General features: G+C 37.1%; 1 protein-coding gene across 1 annotated transcript in view; it reads left to right on the top strand.

Annotated features, from left to right (window-relative positions):
* The window catches only part of IRAG2 (inositol 1,4,5-triphosphate receptor associated 2), a 94,618-nt gene that overhangs the window by 25,702 nt on the left and 56,637 nt on the right, over positions 1-12,279 (top strand). Inside the window, 6 exon segments of the mRNA XM_058558639.1 lie at positions 765-824; positions 929-993; positions 1,827-1,926; positions 9,348-9,482; positions 10,241-10,342; positions 11,394-11,557. Of these exon segments, the coding sequence (XP_058414622.1) occupies positions 765-824; positions 929-993; positions 1,827-1,926; positions 9,348-9,482; positions 10,241-10,342; positions 11,394-11,557 (626 nt within the window).

Below are 12,279 nucleotides of genomic sequence, written 5' to 3'. Positions count from 1 at the left end.
ATATTTCTCTTCTTTTCCTTTCCTTGCATGTTATGCAGTTTCAAGGGGGTCATTCATGGCTTGTGGACATTGATTGGGATACTGGATATTGTACCAGCTTTATCTCTTCATTGTGGTTGTCCTGTGTCTCCAAGTCGTGACACTGTGGTAGTGGTGGCTGCTCACTTCCTCCATAACTCTCGTCTTTCCACCACTTTGCACTTCTGCTCAGCATTCATAAGGTATTCACTGAGTACTTCCCCTGTACCAGGCACCACGCTAGTCATGGGATAAAATTATAGGTCAGACACTGACCGTACCCTCTGGTCTTGCCATGCAAAACTATGATTTTAACAGAGATATCATTTGAACTGGATAAAATTGGGTGCCTTAATAATTCATTAGTCATTTGCAGTAAAGACTTATTTTTTTTTTCTTAGTATATCATGATAATAAATATAATTTTGACTTGGACTTAAGAATTATGTTTCAGAGTTTGATTTCATTGGACCAGGCAAACACAGAACATAATGACACCAATGCCTTGCTGTCGCATACTTTTTGTGTGGTTTTAATTACAAACACAGACTGGTTCAGTTTTCAAATAATGAGATTGGTAGAAGGTATCATACACAGACTGGTTCAGTTTTCAAATAATGAGATTGGTAGAAGGTATCATCATTGAGCATTTACAATTCTTCTGTAGCTCAGATGGATAGTTTAATAAATATGATTTGGTGGACTCATACATTTATTTGTGATTAATTCTCTCTTCTACTTTTCAGAAGGATTTAAGTATAGAAGAACTTAAGTCAACCATCATTGAATATGGAAGCATTATAGAGGTATACCATAATAATCTCACAGTTTGCAAAGTGGGATTGTTAAATGTAAATGTTAATCCCCCACCAGAGTAACATGTACAGCCTACTGTTGTATGTCGTTCCAGAATTTACGAGGGGATAAAAACAAACTGGCTCTTGAGTTACAGCACTTGCAACAGGAACTCATCATGTAAGTACAGAGCAACCCCTCACCAGCCTTCTCTCCTGTGCCTTGACCCTACATTACTGGCCTACTGAGCTATATGCAGTTCTTTGAATGTGCCACATGCTTTTCTTCTGTACTTGTGATATTTTCTCTGCTTTTCTCGAAGAGAACTTCCCAGGATTTCCGTGACCCTGCCTTGCCTTTCTCTTACCTTGAGATGAAGTAATACTTTTGAGCACATGTGTGGCATGTTGTTCTTACCTGTTGTTGTTACCACATCCGTTGTTCTTACCACATCATCTTCTATTATAATCGTTTGTTTCTATATATGTGTAATATGCTAGTCCAGGAGTCCACAGGAGCCACTCAGATAACAAAAATGATCAAAACCAATGGGTAGGTGCACACATTTACATTATGAGAGTGACAAATGAGAAAAGTGCATTACCCGGGTAAAGGCTGAGGGGGCCGCTCTGCTTAGCTCCAGCTAGTAGTTGCATCAAGACTATATGGACTTAGTGTGGTCACATCTTCTGATTTTTTTAAGAAGAGCTAGCAATCTAGATTTTTAGTGAAATTTTCTAATTTTTAACTATTGACTCCAATTCTTAAAAAAAAAAAACAAGGTGTAGCCTACTTGTTTGCAACCACCTAGAGTCTGTGCAGCTCCTGAAGGACAGAGACTATCTCTTATTTCTCTCTGTATTCCTAAGTACCTAATACAATCCTTGACACACATGAGTGCTTACTGATTGTTTGATGATAAACAAACCCTGATCTGGTGACTTAAACATAATGTTGGAAGCACACCTATCCAAACTGGACTACGATTGTTGTTGTTTTTTTTTTCCCCCAAGAAATGGGATCCAGTTGAACGTTAGTGGGGAGCGTAATAGTATCATCTCTGAAGGAGAAAAGTCTTTACATTGTGAACTCATTCTTGCTCAGTCTGCAGAGGTAGGTAATCACCATCAAACGGAAACCTTTAAAAAATTATCACCACATGTGATAGCTTACTATTAAATGAAGGCCCATAGCTTGCTGAAGAACACCTGTGATGTTTTGAGGGTGTCTGTTGATAGTTTTTAGAATCCAAGTATAAAGTCTCTTAGCCTGGAATAATGGGCCTTTTTCAGATTATTGCTGAAAACTATAGTGAGGCTCAAGCATGGGGATGTGGAAGTGTGCATTCAGTGAATCAGGGCTTTCTAAATCTTTGTAGTCTTGGTATTTTTCAGGACAAACTACTTGCACTGATCTCCAGCCTAGGGTCCTAAAGGTCGCAGTAGAGATCCATGAGCTAATTTTCAGTATTCCCCAAACCCCCAAAGTAAATGTATCTACCAACAATAAAGATTCTCAGGAACAACATGCAATTTCTTTGCTTTAGGATGTAATTGCACCAACCCAATTTAATGACAGTGATTATTATATTCTGAACAAGAATTAGCATTTTTATATGTTTTTGGTTAATTTTAAAATGGCAAAATAAATTATTAGTGTATAAAAATCTCAGTTTGTTAGGTAGACCCAATTATTTACACATGGGAATAAACAATCAAAAGCTGCCTTGGGGATGAAATGTTGGGACCCCCCCCCCACCCCGCAAACTGTATTTTCACTCCTTTGTACTTTTCCAGTTTTGTGCTTGTTATGTTAGGAAATGTTTTATTAGCAAATTGCTTTATTTTCACTACTTTGATGGTCTCTCCATGTCTGTGGATGATGGATATGTCAGAATCCATCCTGTTGACAGCTGTGATGTGACCTTGAAAGGAGAGGAAGAATGTCTTTGGGGCAAATGCTATTTGAATTACTCCTGCCAAGGATGCAGGGGCAACATATGCTGCCTTCATCTGAAGCGGTCTCCGGCAGCCGTGGACATTCTGCTGAGGGCTGTGCTTTCCTGACATTCTGCTTCAAATACTCATCATTTTCCTGTGTTTTTGAAACCAGGCCAAACTGCCAGACTGAATGGAATGGGGGCAAATCTGCCACGGCAGTGTGTTTGTATCCTCAGTCCTTTGAGATAATGATGATGTCAAGATGCCAGCCTGTAAAGTTCTATACTTCTAAACAGGTTAAACAGCTGGCAAAGCTCTGGCTCTGAAGTTTACCCCACTGATGGATTAGGAAATTTGCCTTCTAATTGGAATCTGGAAATAAGAACCATCTGACCTTTTTCCAACAGACAGCAAGAAGAAAGTTAAATGTATTGTTGTCATACATGTAAAATATCACAGGAGATGGAGACTTTGAGAGAAGTGTAAGAAATATGCTTTGTGAAACATCATCTAGAGTGTCTTCTATGAATGGAAGAGAGACAGAAGAAACCAGTCTATTTTCAATGGGATTTATTGAGCGCTCTCCCTGACCCCAACAGTTTTTTTTTCCCTATGAATTTCTTTACCTTCCCCTATTTTCATAAAATTAAAGCCATAGCAATTTATTTTTTATTTATTTATTTTTTTTAAATTTTTTGTTTATTGCAGTAACATTGGTTTATAATATTGTAAAAATTTCAGGTGTACATCATTGTACTTCTATTTCTGCATAGATTACATCATGTTCACCACCAAAATACTAATTATAACCCATCACCACACACATGTACCGAATTATCCCTTTCACCCTCCTCCCTCCCCCCTTCCCCTCTGGTAACCACCAATCCAAGCTCTGTCCCTATGTGTTTGTTTATTGTTGTTATTATCTACTACTTAATGAAGGAAATCATGCAGTATTTGACCTTCTCCCTCTGACTTATTTCACTTTGCATTATACCCTCAATGTCCATCCATGATGTCACAAATAGCTGGATTTCATCGTTTCTTATGGCCGAGTAGTATTCCATTGTGTATATATACCACAGCTTCTTTATCCATTCGTCCCTTGATGGGCACTTAGGTTGCTTCCAAGTCTTGGCTATTGTGAGTAACGCTGCAATGAACACAGGGGTGCATGTACCTTTACAAATTGGTGTTTTCAAGTTCTTTGGATAAATAGCCAGCAGTGGGATGGCTGGATCATATGGTAGTTCTATCCTTGATTTTTTGAGGAATCTCCATACTGTTTTCCATAGTGGCTGCACCAGTTTGCATTCCCACCAGCAGTGTATGCGAGTTCCCTTCTCTCCACATCCTCTCCAACACATGTTGTTTCCTGTCTTGTTAATTATAGCCATCTGACGGGCGTCAGGTGATATCTCATTGTAGTTTTCATTTGCATTTCCCTGATAGTTAATGATTTTGAACATCTTTTCATGTGTCTGTTGGCCATCTGTATATCTTCTTTGGAGAAATGTCTGTTCAGGTCCTTTGCCCATTTTTTAATTGGGTTGGTAGTTTTTTTGTTGGTAAGATGCATGAGTTCTTTATATATTTTGGAGATTAAGCCCTTATCAGAAGTATGGTTTGCAAATATCTTCTCCCAATTGTTAGGTTGTCTTTTCGTTTTGTTGATGGTTTCCTTTGCTGTGCAGAAGCTTTTACTTTGATGTAGTCCCATTTGTTTATTTTTTCTATTGTTTCTCTTGCCCGGTCAGACATGGTGTTTGAGAAGATGTTGCTAAGACTGATGTCGAAGAGTGTACTGCCTATGTTTTCTTCTAGAAGTTTCACAGTTTCAGGTCTTACATTCAAGTCTTTAATCCATTTGGAGTTAATTTTTGTGTATGGTGTAAGGTAAGGGTCTACTTTCATTTTTTTGCATATGGCTATCCAGTTTTCCCAACACCATTTGTTGAAGAGACTTTCTTTTCCCCATTGTATGTTCTTGGCTCCTTTGTCAAAGATTAGCTGTCCATAGATGTGTGGGTTTATTTCTGGGCTTTCGATTCTATTCCATTGATCTGTGTGTCTGTTTTTGTGCCAGTACCATGCTGTTTTGGTTACTACAGCTTTGTAGTATATTTTGAAATCAGGGAGTGTGATACCTCCAGCTTTGTTCTTTTTTCTCAGGATTCCTTTAGCTATTCGGGGTCTTTTGTTGTTCCATGTAAATTTAAGGATTCTTTGTTCTATTTCTGTGAAAAATGTTGTTGGAACTTTGATAGGGATTGCATTGAATCTATAGATGGCTTTAGGAAGTATGGACATCTTAACTATGTTAATTCTTCCAATCCAAGAGCACGGAATATCTTTCCATTTCTTTGTGTCTTCTTCAATTTCTTTCAGAAATGTTTTATAGTTTTCGGTGTACAGATCTTTCACCTCTTTGGTTAAGTTTATTCCTAGGTATTTTATTCTTTTTGTTGCAATTGTAAATGGGATGGTATTCTTAATTTCTCTTTCTGCTACTTCGTTGTTAGTGTACAGAAATGCAACTGATTTTTGTATGTTGATTTTGTATCCTGCAACTTTACCATATTCGTTTATTACTTCTAAAAGTTTTCTGGTGGATTCTTTGGGGTTTTCTATATATAAAATCATGTCATCTGCAAATAGTGACAGTTTCACTTCTTCCTTTCCAATTTGGATCCCTTTTATTTCTTTCTCTTGCCTGATTGCTCTGGCTAGGACTTCCAGTACTATGTTAAATAGGAGTGGTGACAGTGGGCATCCTTGTCTGGTTCCTGTTCTTAGAGGGATGGCTTTCAGTTTTTCACCATTGAGGATGATATTAGCTGTGGGTTTCTCATATATGGTCTTTATTATGTTGAGGTACTTTCCTTCTATACCCATTTTATTCAGAGTTTTTATCATAAATGGATGCTGTATCTTGTCAAATGCTTTCTCAGCATCTATTGAGATGATCATGTGATTTTTATTCTTCATTTTATTAATGTGGTGTATTACGTTGATTGATTTGTGAATGTTAAACCATCCCTGCATCCCTGGAATAAATCCCACTTGATCATGGTGTATAATCTTTTTAACGTATTGTTGTATTTGCTAGTATTTTATTGAGGATTTTTGCATCGATGTTCATCAGTGATATTGGCCTGTAATTTTCTTTTTTTGTGTGTTGTCCTTGTCTGGTTTTGGTATCAGGGTAATGTCAGCTTCGTAGAATGAGTTAGGGAGCTTCCCCCTCTCCTCAATTTTTTGGAAGAGTTTGAGAAGGATAAGTATTAAGTCTTCTTTGAATGTTTGGTAGAATTCACCAGGGAAGCCGTCTGGTCCTGGACTTTTATTTTTGGGGAGGTTTGTGATTACTGTTTTGATCTCCTTACTGGTGATTGGTCTATTCAAATTCTCTACTTCTTCTTGATCCAGTTTTGGAAGGTTGTATGATTCTAAGAATTTATCCATTTCTTCCAGATTGTTGAATTGGTTGGCATATAGCTTTTCATAGTATTCTCTTATAATCTTTTGTATTTCTGAGGTGTCTGTTGTAACCCCTCCTCTTTCATTTCTGATTTTACTTATTTGTGCCTTCTCTCTTTTTTTCCTTGGTGAGTCTAGCTAAAGGTTTGTCAATTTTGTTGATCTTTTCAAAGAACCAGCTCTTGGTTTTATTAATTTTTTCTATTTTTTTTTGGTCTCTATTTCATTTATTTCTGCTCTGATTTTTATTATTTCCCTTCTTCTACTGATTTTGGGCTTTGTTTGTTCTTCTTTTTCCAGTTCCTTCAGGTGCATTGTTAGATTGTTTATTTGAGATTTTTCTTGTTTGTTGAGATAGGCCTGTATCGCTATAAACTTCCCTCTTAGAACTGCTTTTGCTGTATCCCATAAATTCTGGCATGTCGTATTTTCATTTTCATTTGTCTCCAGGTATTTTTTGATTTCTTCTTTGATTTCTTCGTTAACCCAGTCGTTGTTCAGTAGCATTTTGTTTAATCTCCACATATTTGTGGCTTTTCTGATTTTCTTCCTATAGTTGATTTCTAGTTTCATACCGTTGTGGTCAGAAAAGATGCTTGGTATTATTTCAATCTTCTTAAATTTATGGAGACTTGTTTTGTGGCCTAATATGTGATCAATCCTGGAGAATGTTCCATGTGCCTTTGAAAAGAACGTGTATTCTTCGGTTTTTGGATGGAGTGCTCTGTATATATCTACTAGGTCCATCTGTTGTAGTGTGTCGTTTAAGGCCAATGTTTCCTTATTGATCTTCTGTTTGGATGATCTATCCGTTGGTGTAAGTGGAGTGTTAAAGTCCCCTACTATTATTGTGTTACTGTCTATTTCTGTTTTTATGTCTGTTAATAATTGCTTTATATATTTAGGTGCACCTACATTGGGTGCGTAGATATTTACAAGTGTTATATCCTCTTGTTGGATTGTTCCCTTGATCATTATGTAATGCCCTTCTTTGTCTCTTTTTACAGTTTTTGTTTTAAAGTCTATTTTGTCTGATATGAGTACTGCTACCCCAGCTTTCTTTTCATTGCCATTTGCGTGGAGTATCTTTTTCCATCCCTTCACTTTCAGTTTGTGAGTGTCTTTAGGTCTGAAGTGTGTCTCTTGTATGCAGCATATATATGGGTCTTGTTTTTTTATCCAGTCAGCCACCCTATGCCTTTTAATTGGAGCATTTAGTCCATTGACGTTTAAAGTAGCTATTGATAAGTATGTACTTACTGCCATTTTTTAACTTTTTTTTTTTCTCAGTGTTTTAGTAGTCCTTCTCTGTTCCTTTCTTCTCCTATACAGAATTGATGGTCCCTTTAGTTTGACCTCTGTCTGAAAGCTGTACTCTTTAACTCCCCTCCTCCCTCATGTTTTTGATATCATACCTAACCTCTGTTGTGCATTTGTATCCATTACGTTCTAATCATGGAAATAGATAATTTTTCCTATTTGTGGTCTTTTCTTTTCCCCTTAAATCAGTCCCTTTAACATTTCTTGTAGCACTGGTTTCTTGGTGACAAACTCCTTAAATTTTTGCTTATCTGGGAAAATTTTGATCTCTCCTTCCATTTTGAATGATAACCTTGCTGGGTAGAGTATTCTTGGCTGTAAGTTTTTTCCTCTTAGCACTTTAAATATATCGTGCCATTCTCTTCTAGCCTGTAAGGTTTCTGCAGAGAAGTCAGCTGATAGCCTTATGGGGTTTCCTTTGTACGTAACTTGACATTCTCTTGCGGCTTTTAAGATTCTCTCTTTATCTTTAATTCTGGACATTTTGATTATGATGTGTCTTGGTGTGGGCCTCTTTGGGTTTATCTTGTTTGGGGCTCTCTGTGCTTCCTGTACCTGGATGTCTGTTTCCTTCCTTAGGTTAGGGAAGTTTTCATCTATTATTTCTTGAAATAGATTCTCTGACCCCTTGTCTCGCTCTTCTCCTTCTGGGACACCTATAACACGGATGTTAGTGTGCTTGATGTTGTCCCAGAGGTCCCTTAGACTGTCCTCAGTCTTTTTAATTCTTTTCTCTTTTACCTGTTCACCTTGGGTAATTTCTTCTAGTCTTTCATCCAGCTCACAGATCCGTTCTTCTGTATCCTCTACTGTGCTTTTGAGTCCCTCTAATGAATTTTTCATTTCCAGTATTGTATTCTTCATTTCTGATTGGTTCTTTTTTATATCTTCCATTTCTTTGTTGACATTCTCACTGAGTTCATCTATCCTTCTCCCCAGATCAGTGAGCATCCTTAACACTCTTAGTTTGAACTTTCTGTCGGGTAGGTTGCTCATTTCTGTTTCACTTAGTTCCTTTTCTGGGGTTTTGTCCTGTTCCCTTACTTGGAATGTATTCTTTTGCCTCTTTCCCTGTGCTTGTGTCTACATATTAGGTAGGTCAGCTACGTCTCCTGCCCTTGGATAGGTGACCTTATGTAAGTGATGCCTTAGGAGGCTTCCAGTGTGCTTCCCTCAGTTCTCAATGTTCCAGGGGTGACCCCTATGTGGGCTACGTGTATCCTTCTGCTGTGGCCTGTTTGCTCTCCCTGTAGGCGCCCAGGGAGGCTGAGTTATGCTCCTGGCCAGCTGTTGTAATGCTCAGCTGCTTGTAGTTGTTGTGGGCCCTTCAGTCTCTTTATCAGGTGTGGGGAGCCCCAGCACAGTTGGCTGTAAGTTCTAATACCACATTTGTGTTGCAGTATTTCTTTTAAGTGAGTAGGCCCCCACTGTGGCAGGTTGTTAGGCTCAGGGCCTTACAATTGCTGTAAGCCTCTAGCCTATTAGGTCTCTTGTCAGCTCTCTGAGGATTGCAGCTGGGTGGGGCTAAGCCATAGCAATTTATATCACCAACATGTAAATATTATCTATTGGATAAATGAGTTTTCCTTAAGAATGAATAAATGTTAAGTTGAAGCCATCCTAGAGAGAAAAATGTGAACAGTTTTGGGGGGATGTAGGAGGATTCCATGACTATTTAGAATTATTTGATGGGGACAATTACATTGACCTATGGGCAGCATTTTCATAAAATAAAAATAATGAGTGTTCTTTATTAGAATGACAGAGTTGTGGAAATTTTGGTAATTGTTTCAGGACAGTGAAACTGAGTGGCAGTACAGTTTAATCAACTTGTCCCCTCTCGACATGATGATGGACCAAGAAATGCTACTATTACTGAGAGAACTAGAACAAAAGGGAGTGAAATTCACAGCTATGCTTCAGAAACTGGTATTGTGTAACATAACGTGTATCGTGGTGTTTCACTGGCTATGAATGTCTGCAGATAACTGACCTATGCTTGCTGAGCACAAGCATATCTGTGCATTATTGAGACCCAAATTAAGCCTACTATGAAAAGAGAAGATTTTTCTCAAATCTTCCTAAAGTTGATCTTCTAGTTCTGGGGCAATCAGAGCTAACAGGTTGACCATTAGATATTGATTTCTTGAGCTTATTTTTCCTACAGGTTAATCTTTAGTGTCAAAGGGCTGAAGACATGCTATCTATTGAACAGTTTCCTTCTAGCTAATGGCTAGTACCTCTGTCTTCATTTTGGTTTTTGACTGGAAACTCTAGATGGTCAGAGAAAGCAGAGAATACCATCTTCATGTTGGTTTTTCCAGTCCCTTTCACAGTCCATAGCTATAGTAGGTAGCATTTAGTTTGATGAATGAAAAAAATCCATGAAATTGCTTGTTTCTTTCTACTTGAGAGGGGAATGAAAATGGGTAGGTTTTGTTCTGGAAAATGATTCTATCTGTATGTATTCAGCATGTATAGAGCACCTGATGAGAGTTGACATCTACACATGGCAACATCCTGGGATAAAGGAAAGTCACTGGGTGGCATTAGATGAGAAGGAACTCTCTCTGGTGTCTTCCTGAATTACCTATATAGTAGAACTTTGGTCTAAGTTACACTTCTCATGTAGTATCATATGCCTTTCACCTGCATTCCTAATTGAAGATGTGGAATTCTTTTTTCAGCATGGAGAAGTTTCTGAAGTTGAAACCCTTGTTGATAGCTCTCTAGAGTGGGTAACTAATCCAGAAATTACTGTGAAACAGAAGTGGGAGAACAAGCTTACTGTAAGTGTTCTATAATTTGTGATCTTTCTGGTTTTTCTTCTACTTTCTTAATCCAGGTAATATTTATTATATACAGTACCATTTATAAGACTTTATTATAGCCTTCTGCCATCTCAGTCTGATGATGTGTAGAGTGTGTGTCTGAGGATGTGTATGAGTGTGCATATGTGGGTGAGAGTAAGAGGATGAGGGTTAGGATAAGTGTGTGTGAGTGTGAGGGGAAGGAAAGAGAGAGTGAGTGAGTGTGAGGATATGTGATATGTGTCAGAAAGACAAAGAATAAATAAGATGATTTAATTAAAAAGTGTATTTTATTTGAATCCTTGTGAGAACTGGCTAGTCTAAGCTTGGGTTTTTCCTTGACCTATTAAAATTCTCTAACTTTCATAGAATGATTATTGTGCAAAAGAATCTTATTCCTGAGATTGACAGTTTTATTATCCCAGAAATTAGCAGAACATTGGAAAAATGGAAACTTCTTAGGTAGTTATTCCAAGTTTTGTTGGAAGCATATTAAGAAGAAATCTCTTTAATTTATCCATCATTTATTATCTCTACTTCTTGACTGCCAGGTGACTTCCTAACACCCAGCAGCCTCCTAAGTTAAGCTAAAGCAAGAAGTTAACTCTGAAAACTCTGGAATATTAATTTCAACTTCTTTGCCAAACTAACCTTTTTTTAAAAGTTGCTTTTAAATATGCTAATCAACAAATACTGATTTTATTGCGTTTCCTTGTTCTATCCTATTTTAAAGCAATTGTGATTATTGATGAAATGCTCAGGGACCCACTTATTTTAAGAAAAAGAAAATAAAACTAATTTTAGGCACACGATAGGTCGCAATCCATACTTGTTAAATTGAGATAATCAAACCAAAAGATAATCAGTCTTTGGGCAATTGAGTATTGGTATCTGTTCAATTAGAATTTTAGGGTCCAATAACAGTGAATATTATTGAGATGAGAATGGCCACAGCATTTTATATTGCCTCTGTCATTTGTTTATATTTAACACTGGAATAGTGGCATTTGTTTTGTGACTTTTCTTGTAGGAATTCAAATATATCATGGAAGAGAAGCTAAATCTGTGCATATTAGTGCTGAACAGCTTGGGAAACCACAAAGAATCTCTTGATAAAGAGTGTGTCAAATTGATAGAGATTTTGAAGAGATTCAGGCTGGAGTATTTATATTTCAGAAAAGGATTTCTTTCCAGGTGATGATTCTTTATATAGAAGAAACCCATGCTATGTACACATGATGTGTTGGTGATTGTGCCAGTGTTCAGTTTACTTTTTTCAATTTGTATACATTGATTTCAGATGACACTTTTTCAGGGAAGACATTTTGTCTGACAATTTGGAATTGTGAAATTGACATATATTCAAAATTGCAAATAGTGAACTTTAAAATCTGTGGAAGCCAATATACCGAGTTATTTTCCCTTGAGAAGGAATTTAGAATTACAAGAATATAGAATTCTTTTAACCAGAAGGGGCCTTAGAGAATATTTAGTAAAATGTCGTAATTTTGTGGAGAACTGAGGTATTAGGATGTAAAGTGAATTGCTTAAGACCTGAGGGTTATTAATGGAAAATCTACAAATAGATCTATTAATGGAAGAACTTGATACCGGGTCTGTTGACTTTTATCCCATTGGGCTTCATGTTCCACCTCATTATATAATGCATCTCATTGGGCACTAGTCAATTAAATTTCAAGTAAAAGAAGTCATAAAGAATAGAGAACTCAAAATGTAAAATAACTTACCATCTTACCCTTCCTCTCACTTTACTTCTTAGGATTACGGGGAAATTCTTAAAATTTGTACGCTCTATAAACCACACACTAAACAATGAAAGTGATTATGTCTTTTGTTGACCACTACTTATATAGCTATTAGTACCATGCTGAGCATTCCCTTAAGAAATGATTTTT

Source organism: Diceros bicornis, chromosome 17, assembly GCF_020826845.1.
Source record: "Diceros bicornis minor isolate mBicDic1 chromosome 17, mDicBic1.mat.cur, whole genome shotgun sequence".
NCBI lineage: Eukaryota > Metazoa > Chordata > Mammalia > Perissodactyla > Rhinocerotidae > Diceros > Diceros bicornis.
Note: the sequence above shows the minus strand (reverse complement) of the source record. Positions and strands in the feature narration are given on the sequence as shown.